The following is a 17,207-nucleotide window of genomic DNA, read 5'->3' on the forward strand; positions in this document are numbered from 1 at the left end:
TATCTGTCAATCTTACAAAACAGAACTGAGGGGAGTGAGCACTGGAGGCATGTCCCAATGATAAATTAATGAGACTTGGCAGCTCACTGTGAAGAGATGATCCCTGTGCTTTGAGTGAGACAATAACCTGGCTCCCCAGCCAGCCTGGGCACAGATTTTGTGCTGCTGTCACATCCGGGGTGGTAATCCCTCTGTAAACAATCTCTGCAATGCAGCTGTCCAGGGATCAAACCATCTTCCTTGAGGCCTTCCCTGTGCTGCTCAATGTGCAGCAAGTGCTCATCCCAGCCGCCCTAGATCACTTTTCCCAGCCCTGCCTGCCAGTCAGTTAAAATATCTTACTTCTGCCTCTCAGGCTCTCTCAGCAGTGACACTCCTTGGTGGGTCACAGAGCTGCCTGAAATCCGAGGGACAGAGCCACAGTCCCCCTGCTGTGTGCTATTCTGGTGATGGGAGTGCTGCTACATGACTGGTAGCTTGAAAATGTGTTCAGCTATTCCCCTGGTTTATATAACCTCAAAGCAATTTGCTTTCATAGCTGAACATGCTTATTCATTCTATTTTAACTGTGCATTGAGCTATAAATAATGTCTCATTGCAGATAAGAATCTATTGAATTTTATTATTTGTTTTTGTACCTTGGGAAGATTTTCTCCTGAAGGAGACTTTCCCAGCCCTAGCAGTGAAGTTGCCTGACTGACTCTGTCCTGCCAGGCAGCCATGAATGGTGTCAATCCCAGGTCAGCTGCCACTTCCCTGCAGCCACCTCCTCATTGTTCCTGCCTGGGCTGTGGCAAAGATGAGACGAGTGCTCAGCGATGCAGAGCTGAGATCACTGAAGTGTTAGGGAAACTGATTAAACCAATGATTTCCTGTTCCCCTGATCAGCTGCAGGTCAATAGCTCTGTGTTACCTCCAGCCCACCTTCCCTGCAGTACTTTCACTTCAAAGAGCAATAACCTGGGTCAGTGTCCAGCCAAACTGTGTGGTTGCTGCCTCCTTTTTCTGGTGTTCATTGTAGCATTGTCCTGCTTCCTCATGAGTTACTCCTGTCTTCTGCAATGGAGCCCTGACCTGATGTCCTTATCATCCAGAAACTTCTCAGAGCTGGAGCACAGCACGAGCTGGGGAGGTGAGGGATAGAGATGTGTCCTCAGAGCTGCTGCTGGGACCCTTGTCTGGTCCAGGCTGCAGCACAGCAGGGAAGTGGAGGATGTTGGCACCTGATTTTCTGTGGTGCAGATAACTTTTCTTAAGATTCAAATGCTGATGCTTTTCTGGAGAAGGGTTGTGGTGGCAAAGTGCTGGGTTCCTGCAGAAGTTAGGAGACTTTGAAATCATTGAGAGCTAATAATGTCTTGAAATTTGGGTGGTTTAGTGTGTGGTTTTATTTTAACAGTGACTACAATCCACTCTTTCTGTTGTACATGTTATGGGTCACCCCCTGTAAAAAGATTCTGGGAGCTCTTTGTAGAGCTTACCTGTGACCCTTTAGTAAAGGCTGGAGGAAAATTCTGAGAAGACTCTCCTGGGTCATAGAGAAATATGTTTTTTTATTAATAACAGCTATTTATAGGAGAGAGAATTAAATAAGTACAACATAAATAAGATAATTCAAGTTGTAAGAGCTCTCCAGAGGCCTCTGGCTCAAACCCTGATCAAAGCAAGGCCAAAGTCAAAGGCAGGTCAGGGTGCCCAAGGCCTCTCTTTTTCAGCTGGGTTCTCAATAGCACTGAGGAAGGACATGCATGGCCTCTGTGCTTTCTGTGCTTGATCATACTCATGACAAGGAATAATTCCTCACATTCATTCAGAATTTAATCCTTTTGCCATACAGCTGAGAGGAGACTCTGGCTCTGCCTTATCTCTGACCCCATCAGGGAGCTGCAGACCGCAATGTGATCCCAGTAGCCATCTATTCTCCAGGATGAAGAAACCCAGATCCTTCAGCTTTCCTGGAATGCCCTGAGCCCTTGTCCCTGGGCAGCCTGCCTGCCTCTGCTGGACTCATTCCCACGTGTCAACATCTGCCCTTGTAGAGGGGCCAAATTCATTCAATTCATTGCACAAGTAATGTGAAACCATGTTAGCCTTCACCTGCAGGGTACAAAGTTCTGCACATGGTCTTATTAGCTCAGGAAAACATCCACTGGCATTACCTGGATCAAGTTCTATTTAATAAGTTCATAAACACATGGACATGTTTTGATAGCAAGATGTATTTAATCATATCAGTGACTTTGTTTGCTTTATTGCTAAGTTCAGATGAGGCCTTTAAGCTCTGGGTAAGAGGCAGAGCTTCCATTTGTGCTGTATTGGTTTCCCCAGGCATGTGGCTCAGTGCAAACAGTTATTGGCCACACTGTGGCCAAAAGAAAGCCAGAGGTGAAAACTGTAGCCTGAATTGTGTTTAGCAGGCATTTTGGAGTGATTAGAGGCATTTTCATGAAAGTGCTGCAACTAATCAGTATTTCCCACTTTTACAGCAGTTATTTGTTAATTAAATAATGTGCCAAACCCCAGGAGTGTTTAGAAAAGTGTATTAAATGATTTGTCATGTATTTATCAATGTGTTATTTATGCTGAGGAGTTGCATACCTGCTAAGAATATTCTTCAACCTCAGTTTTGATTTTTTCAGAGAATATGAAATCGATATTGAAAAAAAAAACTGTAATGGGAAATGTGAAACAAGAAATTACATGAGTAAGTCAGAGAGGATGTTGTATAATGGCCAAATCCTGCCCTGGTGTCAGCACACAGACCCTAGGGTGTTCAGGACTATAACAGGCAGCCCTCTGAGGTGTGGCACTGCCTTTGCTTACCTGCAGATTACAGAATCATAGAGAAGAAGAGACCTTAAAGATAATTTTGGTCCAACCCCTCTGCCATAGGCAGGGACATTTTCCACTGTCCCAGGCTGCTCCAATCCCTGCCCAACCTGGCCTTGGACACTTCCAGGGATGGGGCAGCCACATCTGCTCTGGGCACCCTGTGCCAGGACCTCCCACTGAAGAATTTCTCCCTAATACTTAATCTAAACCTACCCTCTTTCTGCTTAAAGCCTTTCCATCCCCCTTGTCCTATCACTCCATGCTCTTGTTCAAAGTCCATCTCCAGCTCTCTTGCAGGATCTCTGCCCTGGTGCTGGCTGCTGCACACAGAGGATTTTCCTTCAGCCAAATGGTCATTAGCCATATGCTGCATCTGGCTTTGAGGATTAGGAGACCATAATGAAGTGGATTACAGCAGATCAGTGGCAGGATTGCAGACCAAATCCTCTTTCTAACTGTTCTTCCAGGAGTAGCTAAGGCCTGAGCAACCTGTCCTGCAGCATGAGTTTAGCCAGCTGTGGGATTGCTCCATGCTGTTATCAGAGGCTGGATAATCTGGAGCTGTAACCCTGCGTGGGGAGGCTGTGGATACTCAATGGCTGCAGGTTGTGCCAGTGTCTGAAAGCTGGGGATTTCTGGGTGTCACTTTTGTGGCTTGCCTAGGGGGGACCTGAGGGGCTCAGGTGTTCCCAGTCACCATTTAAATGTTGCAGACTTGAGTCTCCCTGAAGTGTCTGTAGGTAAGAGAGAGAAAGAAAGGATCTACTCGACATCCAACAGGCATTGTGGTGGTCAGAGAAAATCTGAGTTGCCTGGGGCCAGTGCCAGACCTAGTGCTGAACCAGGAGTTGAAGTGGAAAATTTTTCTGTGGTGTAACACATGCCAGACTTTGGCAGGAAAATGGTCTCCACTCATCAGGAGTGGCTGGTCTTGCCCTAAGGACAGCACTGTCCAGGGTTGGGGCTGTGGAGGCTGGTGAGGATGGTTTGGAAAGGTCTTGGCTGGAGGAGGCAGTGGCAAAGTCCATATTTAACCCAGAAGGATGCAGCCCTCTCCAACGCTGCAGAGCCTGCACAGATGAAAGCAGCAGCTGTGACACGTAGGGAGCAGCTTCAGTAACTCCTGCACATGCTCAGGGAAAAGTGTTTGGCTTCCAGAGATGTTGCTCACAAGACACATCAGGGCAATATATCCTGAAGATGTGCCAAATCTGTCTGAAATATTCATGCATGCTCCCTGTAATTTATAGAAACAATCACAGCAGCATAATTATTTCGATGCTTCTCCCTGTGAAGAATCTCATCTCTTGGATGTGAAAATGTGACTTGCATATCCACACAGCCATGCTGTGGCCTTCTGGGTGTGCCAGGAGAGGTGATTCCATGCAATATCCAATATATCCAAGGATCAAAAGAGACCCTTTAGACTACTGTGGTGGATCAGACAACAGCACATTTGCTTGAGGTGAATTTCAATGATTTCAGATGAATTTAATTTGTCTTATAGATGGCGCCCGGTTTGTTAAATGCAGCGCTTGTAAAGCACCTTTTGCTCTGCACCTCCCAAAATTCTGAAGTCTACCCTAAGCACAATGCTTAGCTCCAACAACCCCCCAAAAACCCCCAAGTATCCTTGTCATTTTGAACCTGTGAAAGGGATGAGGAGCAGGTTACAGGCAGAACCCACTCCTGCAAAATTACAGCTACTAAAACAGCAGAGGTGCAGACCTGCTCCCAAGCAGGAGCAATTTGGAGATGACACAAAGGCTGGTGGTGCGAGACAGACAGGGAAATGGGGACAGATTCTATATTTTAAGTATCATTTTCTAAAATATCTGCAAGAGGAAAGGACCTACTGTACTTTCAGGTGTAGCTGGTGCAATGTAAATGGGTTCCCAAACCTTCAGCGTCTTTTGTTCTTCAGATGGCTTGGCAGAACACCCTGAATCCGTGTGTTTAACTGGGACTGGGTCTGTAAATAAGTGCTCCCTGTTGCTAAGGTTCAAGTGACATTTTTAGTGGCATTTGACAGATTTTTAACCTGCTTTCAAGTCTTCTACTGAGCTCTTCTATACCTGGGTAGCGAAACTGCCATGAGACCTTGGCTTTACTCGCACTGGTGCTAAATACCTTTGGATTTACAGGTTGGAAACAGTCCTGGCAGACTTGCCTGACGAAGCTTAACTGGTGCTGCTGATGGCAAAGCCACACCTGACCTGTGTTTGTACCTAGAGGTGATTATCTGGGAATGGGGGGAGAAGAACCCACCCAAAACCAGAAAGGAAAGCAGACACACAGCCTGGTCTGCAGGCAGGGTGGTACTGCATCCTGCCTAAGCTGCTCCCTGATGGGAGATGTTGCTCTGCAGGAGAAAAATCAGTGACCTGCTCTTTACTCCCCTCAATATCTTGAACTCCTTACACTTCTGCTAGAATCCCAAAGAGGTTTCTTTTGTCCAAAAGGCTGTTTGTTTTCTTTTGACCACTCAGAACTTGTGATACTTGCCTTGATCTATTAACCAGGTGTCCAGCCAAAATCAATTGCCTGGCAGGCGCAGACCATTACCCGAAAAGTCAAGACCTCCATAAATATTGCCAGGCTCATTGTGCTGCTGACAGATTCTGCAGTTGTTTTATGTTACAGTTGAACAGTTTAGACATTGCATTTGTATATATTTGCAGGCAGCCCTGGAGGGACCATCTCGTGAGCAGAGAGGCAGACTCCAGACACCTCCAGCATGACCACGGCAGGGCTTCTGGTGCTCCTCTCCTTCGCACTTTGCTGCACCCCAGGTGAGTGACTCTCCAGCTGTCTGAGTCCTGGCTGCCTTCAAAAGGATAAGGCAGAGGATTCAAAGAGAGACAATCTCCTTCAGAGGGCTCTGCTGCCTTGGTTGGCGTCGTGCAGGTTGCAGGGGTGTTTCAGGATAGCCCTCAGTGGCTTGCTGCTGTAGCTGATGGTTTGTCACAAATATAAATAACAGCAAGTGGAGTTCTGTGCTGGCAACTCGTGCTGTTACACTTTGTACACTGATGTTCTCAAACCATTACACTGCTTAGACTTGTACAATTGCAGCAAACGGATGAATACTTGAAATAAGGCCATGAGAAGGGGGTCAGACCTCCAGTAACTAGTAAGGAAAATATTGTAATGGCACAAGCAAGTTCTCTGCTAGACCCTGGCAAATTTCCTGCAATGCTCTTTCTGCTAATGGAACAGCAAGAGATGAAAACAAGCCAGGCTCTGATGTTCTCACTGCATATTCACAACTGATGAAATTACAAAGCCAAAGACATTTTTTTCACACTCGCCTTCTTTCAAATGCATATTTCTGTCAACAGATGCTGTACGTATTTGCTTATCCTGTAGGTGACTATTTGCATTTGTCTCTGTTGATTCAGGTGTTTTTTCAGGTACATAACAGCAGCGCTTTAGGGTCAAAACGGATATGTAAAAAGATAAGGAAGGAAAAGCTCTTCTGTTTTCAATTAATAAATCTACGTGTCTCAGAACAAAAAAAGAACAAAGCCATTCAAAAAGGTGTTTCATCATAGCCAGCAATAAGCAATGCTATTATGCTTATCACACAGAGAAAAAAAATCATACATAGTTTATTTAGTTCAAAAAACAATCACTGGAAATCATTCAGCTTGGTCCTGCAAACAGGAATTTTATATCCATATTTCCAGCTTTAATTGAGGTCTTATCATATTGGCTTTTGTTCATACTTTCTGCCTCTCTTTTCTTTTCCAGATACTGCCTTTGGGATTGAGGTAAGTGGAAGATTTCTTTCTGTCACCTTTCTCAAGTATGTTGCCTGATAAAGACATAACCAAAGGAATGGGAAAAACCCCCAGCCTGTACGTGCTCAGCTGCTTTTCACCTAAGTGTGACACTTGGGTCACTGTAATCAGATTCTGCAGTGTAAAACATTAAATTATTCTGCCCTTGGCTGTACATCTATGCTGTATGTTAATAATGTTTTAGCAGTAATGATACAATGTTTTTGGATTAATTAATTTTTCAGCAACTTTAGACTGGTCTAAGCTTTAAGCTGGAAATACATAGCTGGTTCTAAACTGAAGCAATAGACTGGTATCAGAACCTACCTGAGGCAACCTACTGAAAGACTAAAATGCTCTGAGCTGATCCAGCATCCTCACAGGTTTAGTCTTGATGCTCTGAAAAAAACCATGATCAGTGTATTAAGAATGAAAAAGTAAAACCAGAAGTGCAGTGGAGGGGCCACAAAAATAGAAGATCTAGGAACCAATGGAGAGCCTTTATAAAATCATGTCAAGGGAGCATGAGAGACCAGCACTGGTTTATCCCATCCAAGGGGCTGAATGGTTATAGCTCTTCCCTCTTCCTCCTCTTCTCTTGCTCTGTGGGCACATCTCTACAGGAAGGATTCTCCTGAGGGACCCACAGCAGAAGTTTGTGCTGCGGCAGTGAGGGCTGGTTGTACCAGTGAGTGTCTCACACACAGTGAGAGCCGTGGACATCTCAGGTCTTCTCATCCTGTTGCTGTGATTCCTCTGGCAGGTGGACTGCAGTACCTATCCCAACACCACGAATGAGGAGGGCAAAGAGGTGCTGGTCTGCAGCGAGGCCGTCAGCCCCATCTGCGGCTCCGACGGCGTCACCTACGGCAATGAGTGCCTGCTCTGTGCCTACAACGTGTATGTTCTGCTTGGGGACAGCGTGGGGACACCAGGCAGCACAGCTCAGAGCTCCTGGCAGCACCACAGCTCACCCAGCAGTGCTCTGTCACATGTCACCTGTGTCAATTCCTTCAAAATGAGCTTGGCTATCATGGCACAGCGCTCAGGCAGAGCTTTAGCCGCTGTGTCTTTCTTTTGCTTTTGCAATTTATTCAGGTTTTTTCTTCTCTGTCTCAAGGAGCAGCCAGGTGATGGCTCTGAGAGCACATCTCATCACAGCAAAAGGATAGAGATGCTCTGCTCGGGGCTGCCCAAAATGGTCCTAAAGCTTCCCAGGGTTTTACATCGCTGCCAGCTACTCAGCTGAGGAGGGAGGGTGGCTCTACCTTCTCAAATACAGATTTAAAAGAAGCCTGACTGAGAAAGAGTCAGTTTTCCCTCATATTACTTCTAGCACCTAGGATGTAGCAAGACATCTCTGCTGAATTTCCTGACGTTTGTCTTTCCCTCTGCAGAGAATATGGAACCAATGTCAGCAAAGACCACGACGGAGAGTGCAAGGAAGTTGCCCCTGTAAGTTAAACCAAGGGCAACACAAGGGGTGTGTCCTGCTTCTGAGTGGCCCAAGGTGCCTATTGAAATAACTCACAGTACAGATGAGCTGCCAGAATCTTGCACTGCTCACCTCCAAGTGAAGTGCCATCATGGTGACTGACAGAAAAGCTTTTCTCCTGCTGTGGTGCTGTCCTGCGTGGCCAGGCAGACACACTCACCAGATCCACTTGTGCTCTGCCAGCAAGGCCTTCACCAGGGCTTTGTTTGTTCCCTCACCAGGTGGATTGCAGCAGGTACCCCAACTCAACCAGTGAGGAGGGCAAAGTGGTGCTGCTGTGTGACAAAGACATCAGCCCGGTCTGTGGGACCGACTGGGTCACCTACGACAACGAGTGCCTGCTCTGCGCCCGGAGCCTGTGAGTACTGAGCACTGGCACCTGGGGCTGCTGCTCCTGGAACTGCTCTTTTGGACAGCAGGGCTTCTACCAAGGCCTCTTCTGTGAGGTGCTTGGACTTTGACCCTCCTCTCTTCCTCCCAACTAAACCTTGCTGTCCTCTGTCATTCGAAGGAAAGCTGTGCCTTTGGTCTGGACAGAGAAGTAGAGGGCTGGGTGGGGATCTCACACAGGTCAGGATGCTGCTCTTAACTAAGTTAAAAGGGTCTGTGTGGCAGGTGCTGCCTTGCAGAGGACAACAGCTCACCTAGGGGGCATTGACATTGTCACACAGCCTGTCTCCTCATCCACCCTGACCCCTGTCCCTCACATTTTGCTTTAAACCAGCTCTCTGGCAGGCAGTGACAGCACCTGAGCTGGTCCCTGGAGCCACATGGGCACAACCTCAGCTGGGTGCCTCCTGTATCCCATCCGTTGTGCCTGAGGCTGCTCAGCATTCCTGGGTGATGGGGCTCAGCAGAACAGGTTGCTTGCAGAGCTCCCTAATGCGGGTCTCTTCCCTTCCCAGGGAGGCTGGAAGCAGTGTTGCCAAGAAGGCTGACGGTGAATGTAAGAAGGAAATTGTCGCAGTAAGTGAACTGGGTGAACTGGGTGATCAGGGCTGGGTTCTGGTCCTGCTGCTGTCAGGGGAAGCACTGCCAGTGTCTGCAGCAGCCCCCAGACCAGCAGTGTCCTGCAGAAGTGAAACAGCTGCTGTGCTGCAGAAGGGGAGAGGTTTTGCTTTCTCTAAATGTAATAAATGTTATTTGTGTGAGTGCCAGGAAAGGAGCAGGTGACTGCTCAGGAAGGGATGAGTAAAAGAGTAGTAGAAATAATCCATCAGGGCAGAACTGTGAATGAGACCAGGGAATAGCTTTTGGGGTCAGCCAATGGTCCATCTAGCCTCTGGCAACTTGGTGCAGAGCCTGCTGCTGGCAGGGGCTGTGGGCATTGTGTAGGGCAGAGTGAGAGTGCAGAATGTAGAGAAAAGTGACTTCTACCCTTCCAAACTCCAGCTGTTTTCAGGTGGAGGACTTCAGCTAGGTGTGATTTCTGGCAGTCAGTAAGCCTTGACAGATTTCTTCCTTCACCCAGACACATTTTTAGCCCTACAATGCTCCTCAGCAAGTGTAGCACCCATTGCTGCAGGAAACAGAATCCCACTCTTGCAGTATCCAGACACGTGCTGATCTTCCAGTTTTAAGACTCCAGGAGGGAGAGTGGACCTTTACAGAGGATCAGATCTCCATTTCTCCAGACACCAGTGTTTATCCATTTAATTTCCTGGCCAGCTTGGGAACACAGAGCACGGCACCTTCACTGAGTGAACTGCTGCTGCTTGGAAATGCCATGACCAGGTTATGATATACATCTCTTCAAACAGGAAATTATGATCTATTTTTATATTATTAAATTCTCCTGGCATGGGAGAAACTGACACCTCAGTTTATATCAGATGTGCATGGAAGTTAATTACTTTTGGTAAGATTGCTATCACTAGCACTGCAGCTCTTGCTCAGGGTTCAAGCCCTTGTGCTACTGACTCCTCCACTTCAGACTCTTTTATTTTTATTTATTTTTTACAGGTTGACTGCAGTGACTACCCCAAACCTGTCTGCTCACTCGACTACATGCCTCTCTGTGGCTCTGACAACACAACATACAACAATAAGTGTATCTTCTGCAACGCAGTCGTGTATGTACAAATATCAGTGATGTTTGTGTTATCAGTTGCCTCCTGTGGGCACAAGTTTACACAGTTACTGCTTTTTTGTTTGCTGGATACTGTTGATTAGGGATTTGGGGCAGGAGGGAACGCCAGCCACCGTGTCAAGCATTCATTTATTTTTTCATTAGAGCATTAAAAAAAGCTATGGCTGCTTTGTTAGTGTGAATGGTTTGAAGAGCATTTAACCTAAATGGAATTTTTCTTGCATGTTGCAAAGGAAATGAAATTCCTTTCCTTTTGAAATTCCACTATAGTTTCCCCACAGATATTTTCAGTCTTAAGAATGGGTTAAATTGTTTCACTCATGTCTTAATAATCAAATGGCAAATGGGATTACGAGTCTGCAAGTTCCTTGGCTCTGGGGCAGGATCCCATCTGACACCATCTCTAGGAGCCATCAGAAAGATTATAGCAGGCAGGACTCTGTGTTTAATTCATTCTTTCCTCTCCTTGCTTTCAGGGACAGCAATGGGACTATCACTTTAAGCCATTTTGGAAAATGCTGAGTATCAGTGCCAAGAGAGTTCACCACAGGATCCCCACTGGAAAATCCCAGATAAAGATCTGACCTCAGTTCATCTCACCCTCTGGGGAACTCAGCTCACTCCCGATTTTCTTTCTCAATAAACTAAATCAGCAACATTTCCCTGCCTTCTTTCATGTGTTGTCTCATGAAACATTGCCTTGATTTGTTGGATGATGATACTGGGCAGAATAGGTTACGTGCTCAAAGCTCTGGGATAGAACAAGAACATAATCTTGCTCCCCTCCCTCTCGTAAAAGGCAGAAAATTAAATACAGATGCTCCAACCCCAGAGCTGTGTGTCTTTGCACATGAATTGCAGTGTCCCTGCATTAGTGCTCAGACCCTTTAATGCTTGACATTGGGCAGGGCTGAAGTGGTGGCACTGGAGGGTCTCTCCTCAGGCTCTCCTGGTGCATTTTCCTTGTCAGCAAAGCCCAGTCACACCTTGGTCTCACGGCCCAGGGCTGATCCCTGGCTCTGTGCTCACCTGAAGTGCTGCTCTCTCAAGGGCACTCTGTTGGCAAAGCCCATATTGTTCAGACACCTGCATTGTCTCTGTCTATTTGTCTAAGTCCTCCAACTGAGTTATTACCAGATTTTTCTCATCTTGGAGTCGTCCTTTAACACCCTTCAAGTATTTTGAGATTAATGCCCTCCTAGGTGTGGTGCCTACTCCTGCCTACTTGTCTTCTCTCAGTCTTCAATTACACAATGTTCTTTGCCAGCCCAAGGAGTATTTCAGCAGTGTTTCAAAATCCAAGGACAAAGTATCCTTCTGTTTCTTGAGAGTGTGACTTGTCATTGGTGTATTGTGCATGAAATTTATTTTGCTTTTGTCTTCTGTTTGAGTATTGAATTGGGGTTTGGTTTTATTTTTTTTTGGATCCACACAAGAGAGGCATAAATAAATTGGGCTTATCCCTTCTAAAATGTAATATCTCCCACATGCATTTCTTCTGGGAATCAAAGGGAGAGGGGTGTTTGCTCTCCTTGATGGAGGTTGTCCCAAAAAGCAATGCTTTGGCGGTAAAACAAAGGATTTATGTAGAGATGGGCAGATGGATGAAGCAGTGATTTCCAGATTGGGTTCAGCTTTTCTAGGATCCATGCTAGGGTCTCAAATCATTCTGTCATCACCATACTAAAAGTCTATTACTGCAAAGCTAATGGCTTTTAGGGGAAATAGCAATTGTAAATTATTTTTTGCGTAGTCCCATAAAAGTTTCTCCATCCCTTGTTATTTTCCAGGACTCCTTTCAGTGTCTGGGATGCCCTCTTGCTTGCCTTCCTGGTTTATTTTTTTCCTGCTTTCACTATAACTTAGTGATGTTTTACTTGGGTGAAGCACAGAAATAAAGGGAGAGCCTTTCTGCTACAGAAGCATTTCGTTCAATGTTTTCCTCGTGAAAAAACAAAACCAGGCAGTGAGAGGTGAACACAGAGAAAATCTGACAGCAGTTTGTACAGTGGCTCTTTTGCCTGCAGGAATTTTCTGTGGTCCTTCAGAAGGAAACTGTCACATATTTCACTTAAAATAAGGACTCAGAGGGTGTATCTCACACATCTAAACTTCTCGTGACTCCCGTTGATGAAGAAACACCACTCTTGGCTTGCAGCACAGCTTACCTCTGCTGATATTGCCACTGAGACAAAAGGCTGGAAATGTTGCTCCAGGATAAGGGTGGATAAGGCAAATATGAACATGCACAAACACACACACCCCCCCAGTGGTGCAGGCACACATATAAGCGTGGTTGCCACCTGAGGACCGAATCCAGGTTGTGTTTCCTGAGCAAAAGCCAAGCTCTGCTGCTCACAGCTCATCCATTCACCATGAAGATCACAGGGGTGCTGCTTCTGCTCTCTCTGGCCCTTTTCTGCATCTCAGGTGAGTGGCTGTGCCTTGGAGTAAGCACCGGCTGTCTTCAAAACCACAAAAAAAAAAACATCCTCAGATTGGAAAGAGCTCCGTTCTGCAAGGACTTATTTACTCCTAGAAAGATAGTGTTGAAAAGACTTGACATCAGAGACTATCACTTATGGGGTAATATTTTAGCAACAGAACTGAGTGGGTAAGAACAACTGTGGGAACAGCTCTACTCTCAGTGCTAGTTTATGCATAATGAAAGAAGTGACATGTACGTGGTGCAACCCGGAGACTCAGACAACCAGTACTTAACCTCTGAAATGTTGCAGAAACACAAATAATTTTACTGAATGAAAGTGAACATTTCTTGTAGTCATCCTGAAACGAGGTGTAGTTTGAGAGCCTGAAATGCTGTAGGAGCTTTATAAATTCACCTCTCACTAAATACTATTCTTATTTAAAAACAATATTGGCAATGCATATAAGATGCTGCCTCTGTGTACTTGTCAGCTTTGTGTCCCTGTTTACCTCAATAATTTGCTTTGCTTTGAGTTCATGTCCTGTTCCATCCTTTGAACCATAGAAAATGCCTTCCTCTTCTTTTATTTTACACAGCTTTTTCCATTTTGACTGTAACCCTCATTAAATAAAAATGCTACAGAATCAACATACAGTATGGCACAACATTTTGCCTGAAATTCCTTTTGTCTAAGAATAATTTGCTAGCACACAGGGAGTTGGAAGATATGTATTCAGGGCATGCATTCTCAGATTTTAACAGAATCTAGGAATTACATTTGTAACATATTTCATTTGTTCTTCTTTTTTTTCAGTTCCAGTTACTGGTCAGCTGCAGGTAAGGGACAGATTTTTCTATTCTCCATCCTTTCTTTCCTTAGAGCAGTTTCTGTATAAATCTTTACTAATCACATCATGATGGAGCCTTTCAAAATCCTGAGACACCCAGCTGCCTGAGCAATATTTGCCACAGATATTATCGGGTGAAATTGCCATTTTCACCTGGTGATAGCTTCAACAAGTAGGGCAGCATTCAGTTCATGTCCAAGTTGTTGTCAAAGTTACTGCAGGATCATTTGCAGAGGTTACCCAGGCTCTGCATGGTTGGAGGCAGCACTCCACTGCATCCTGCCCTGTCCCTGAGCTTTTCCTCAGCATCTGCTCCTGGGCAGCAAGGGGGCAGCTCAAGGGGTGTGTGGGGCCTCCTAATGTCACTTTTCTTGCCCAGCTTTTGTTGAGAGCTCTTTTTTTATTTTGTGAATACAGGCTGCACCCCTCTACTGCAAGAACCAGAGGACTTTCAGGAATACGTGTTCCATGGAGTATGTCCCCCACTGTGGGTCTGATGGTGTCACCTACCCCAACAAATGCACCTTCTGCAACGCCTTCCTGTACGTAGGGAATAAATCTCTTCCCCTCCTCAGTGGTGAATTAACTTAGCTTAAACTGGCTAATCAGTCTTGGGCACTGGCTGGAGGAGTAAAGTTCTTTTATTTCACTTGTTTTTTTCTCTCACCAGTAAGGGTAATTTTTTTTTTTTTTTTTGGGGGGGGACAGAGAGTTTGCTAGGAACCCCTTTCTTTCAGATATAAAGAGACAACATTATGTTCTATGTTTTCCTCTTAAGTGATTTGCAAAAGAGCTTTCTCTCAGCAAACAAAGTCTGTTTCCTGCAGACTATTTGGTCTTTTAAATTTAGAACTTTTCTTGTCTTTACATGTCAATAATAAAAGGAAATATGTGGAATATAGTTCAGAAGTCCCTCTGTGGTGCAGAGGGACAGACCAACAGTAAAAGCCCAGATGTTCTCTCTCTGAGGTACTGATTTCTTTCTCTGCAGGAGAAGCCGTGGAATTCTTTCCTTGAAGTCTCTTGAAGCCTGTTAAGTTTCTCTACAGGATTCAGCTGAGAAAGAGCATTCCTCCCTGACAATGTTCCCCATGGCAGATGACTTCCCAAACCTCTGACCCTTGAAAACCTCTTATCAACCCTGAAACCTCTGATAATTAAAATAAGACCCAGCATTTATACCGTCCTTTAGCCTCATTCTGGCTTTACCTAGCATGTTGCATGATTATACCACTGCAACAACCCTGGGGTGTGGGAATTCATGGGAAAATTGCAGGGGAGAGGCAGAAGGGTGTTCTGATCTACAAAAACATCAACCCCAACTGCAAAGGCCATGGGCAGCTTTTGTGGGCATCTGCCTTCATCCAGCTTTCCAAAAGAAAACCCAGGCAGTAAATGCAACCTGGTGCTCCTGTGCATTTACTGCTCTGAGGGGATCTGACAGACACTCTCTGCCTGCTGAGAGGAGCTGCCTCTCCCTCCCCAGCTGCAGCTCTCAAATACCTGCAGCCTCACCCAGCCTCACTCTTTGTAGCCTGGCAGCACGAAGAGGCCCCGGGCAAACCTGAACATTAACATAATTAGACAGTGCCAAGACTTGTAATTGGGGTGTTCTGGCACTGTTCTGCCATGCAGAAGGGGTCTTGCTGGCACAATGAGCTGCTCATCCCTGTTTCAGTTTCCAGGGTTATCCCCAGTTTCTTACACCTGCAAGAGAACATGTGAGGAAGGTCACATTCCAAGCTGCCTCCACCTCGAGAGCAGGATTGAAAACCCACCTGTAGCTGAGAGAAGGCCTTCTGCAATCTGCTTTGCCCCCCAGAGCAATGTCACAGGCTGTTTTCTCTGGGCTGCCCACGCTGGTTCATTGCTGAGGGGCGCTGCAGAAAACCTGTGGGCAGCCAGTGCTAACAGAGCTGATGTCCAGGGGATGCTGGCAACCACCGAGCCCATCTGGGCACCTCACCCATCACTTAGCTGCTGGTTGAAGGTAATTACCTTGACTGTCGCTTGTAGACGATCCTTTGAGATTCTCAGGCCTCTGGAAAGCTCGGCTGATGAAAGGAAGGGCTCAGAGTCATGGTGTTAATTTATTATTCATTAACAGCCAGGCGCTGCCAGTGCCGTGCTGTAGAGGCAGCAGCCTCACAGTCAAATAGTTAATGATCTTAAGTGACAATGTGTCACTTCCCAGAGACTGCAGAGAGCAGCTCTCTAAAAGGAGACAATTTATTTCCAAAAGACATGATTCTCTGCAGCCATTTAGTGCCAAGTCCCTTCCAGGGGCTGGAATGTCCCTCCTGTGAGGGGGAGGTCTGTGTGCAGGAAGGCTTTTCAGTGTCAGATGTGATTTCTGGGGACCAGGATAAATTGAGGCTCTGGGAGGTAGTGCTGGGGGTGTGGGGCACATTCAATCTCCTTCTTCTCCCCCTCTGCAGAGCGTGGGAGTCAGGCTAGGAGAGCAGCAGCTGCAGCAGTGATTTTTTCCTAGGGCAGCAGCAGGGAGGATGAGGATGGCCCTCAGGAGCCACGATGCCTTGGAGACAAGCAGAGCTCCTGATGGTGCTGGAGATCCCTGCGATGCTCAGAGGGCCTCTTGCAGGGACATGTCTGCTAAACAGGAAAATCCAGCAGGCAATTACGGGCAATTTCTTTGAGTAGAAATGATAAATCCTCTGTGACTGCTCAGGAGTGACCAAGGGCAGAGCAGGACCCCAGTGGAGCCCCTGGCCTCCCACCCCAGCAGTTCATCCTGGATACTCCTTAAGATGGAGAGGAAGAGAATTCTCCTTTATGAGCACCTCGTTGGAAATAATTTTTTTTATTGCTTCTCAATAAAATCCTGCCACAACAGCACAAATCCTCTCACCATTACTAATCTAACTCTCCCTCCAGGAAATTCAAGGCAGGAAACATTGTCTGCCTGCCAAGGTATTTTATGGTACAATTCTTTGAGCAGTACCTCAGCACTTTATGTCATTATCTGATGTTTTGGATTCAGGACATGCCATTCAATTACCCCACAACCTGATTAACACATTGCATGTACTTATTTTGTTCTGCTTTATTTTATATGGTTCCTTCTATTTTTGTGCATTGTTCGACTTGTTGCTGGCCAAAATGTACCTCAGGCCAGTCTAGACCTTTCTGTTAATGCAGTTTCTCTCTGTGGCTCCTGTCAGGAGAAATGGTTTATTACTGCATTCTTACTTGCTGTGGAGAAAAATAAATTTATATTTGAAAAGTGAATTAATTGCAGGTGTTTTGGGGGGCTGGCTGTGCCAGAGCTATTGCAGAGAGGCTGAGCTGAGATTCACTGAGGGATTGGAATCCTCAGCCTTATGCTGTTAGCATGCAGCTTCCAGACAGCCAAATTATTCCAGACACCCTTGCCTGTGATATCATCTATGCTTAAAAGACTGGAGATATTCAGGCAGCAATCAGATAGCTGAGCTACAAGGAGAAATAATGGGTGAGCGCGGCTTAGAGCAGGGGCTTTGCGGGCTGTAAATTGAATTTCTGTTCTCATAGAAGATCCAGCTCTGCCCCCGTGTGCAGAGGTCTGGGAACAGCAGCTCGGCCGGGATCTCCTGCGGTTGTTCCACATCCCCGGGAGCCGCAGAGAGCTCCCTCCTCCTGCCCGGGCTGCAGCCCCTCGGTTCTGGCTCACCCCGCAGAGCGGAGCGAGCACGGGGACGCCGCTGCTGGCATGACAACCTGTCTTGCATGCACA

The 17,207-nt window shown here is 46.3% G+C and overlaps 2 protein-coding genes across 2 annotated transcripts; both read left to right on the forward strand.

The window, feature by feature from the left end:
- The first annotated feature begins 5,219 nt into the window (after positions 1–5,219).
- On the forward strand, positions 5,220–10,856 carry LOC132334173 (ovomucoid-like). The gene is made up of 8 exons (XM_059860018.1): positions 5,220–5,624; positions 6,586–6,605; positions 7,378–7,514; positions 8,012–8,069; positions 8,331–8,467; positions 9,015–9,075; positions 10,072–10,181; positions 10,675–10,856. Exons 1-8 carry the CDS (start codon positions 5,570–5,572, stop codon positions 10,718–10,720), a joined length of 624 nt encoding a protein of 207 aa, XP_059716001.1. The 5' UTR covers positions 5,220–5,569; the 3' UTR covers positions 10,721–10,856.
- Positions 10,857–12,472: 1,616 nt separating this feature from the next.
- On the forward strand, positions 12,473–14,660 carry LOC132334253 (ovomucoid-like). The gene is made up of 4 exons (XM_059860172.1): positions 12,473–12,628; positions 13,441–13,463; positions 13,892–14,016; positions 14,466–14,660. The coding sequence occupies exons 1-4, from the start codon at positions 12,574–12,576 to the stop codon at positions 14,509–14,511; spliced, it is 249 nt and encodes an 82-aa protein (XP_059716155.1). The 5' UTR covers positions 12,473–12,573; the 3' UTR covers positions 14,512–14,660.
- The last annotated feature ends 2,547 nt before the right edge of the window (positions 14,661–17,207 follow it).

This window comes from Haemorhous mexicanus, chromosome 15 (assembly GCF_027477595.1).
Source record: "Haemorhous mexicanus isolate bHaeMex1 chromosome 15, bHaeMex1.pri, whole genome shotgun sequence".
Lineage (NCBI taxonomy): Eukaryota > Metazoa > Chordata > Aves > Passeriformes > Fringillidae > Haemorhous > Haemorhous mexicanus.

What these genes read in the sequence shown, in the direction of transcription:
- LOC132334173 (XM_059860018.1), top strand. Translation starts at nt 5,570, where the DNA reads ATGACCACGGCAGGGCTTCTGGTGCTCCTCTCCTTCGCACTTTGCTGC. An exon ending in GTAAGAAGGAAATTGTCGCA is followed by an intron (nt 9,076 to 10,071) that starts GTAAGTGAACTG and finishes TATTTTTTACAG; the next exon opens with GTTGACTGCAGTGACTACCC. An exon ending in ATCTTCTGCAACGCAGTCGT is followed by an intron (nt 10,182 to 10,674) that starts GTATGTACAAAT and finishes CCTTGCTTTCAG; the next exon opens with GGACAGCAATGGGACTATCA.
- LOC132334253 (XM_059860172.1), top strand. Translation starts at nt 12,574, where the DNA reads ATGAAGATCACAGGGGTGCTGCTTCTGCTCTCTCTGGCCCTTTTCTGC. An exon ending in GGCCCTTTTCTGCATCTCAG is followed by an intron (nt 12,629 to 13,440) that starts GTGAGTGGCTGT and finishes CTTTTTTTTCAG; the next exon opens with TTCCAGTTACTGGTCAGCTG. An exon ending in ACCTTCTGCAACGCCTTCCT is followed by an intron (nt 14,017 to 14,465) that starts GTACGTAGGGAA and finishes CTTTCTCTGCAG; the next exon opens with GAGAAGCCGTGGAATTCTTT.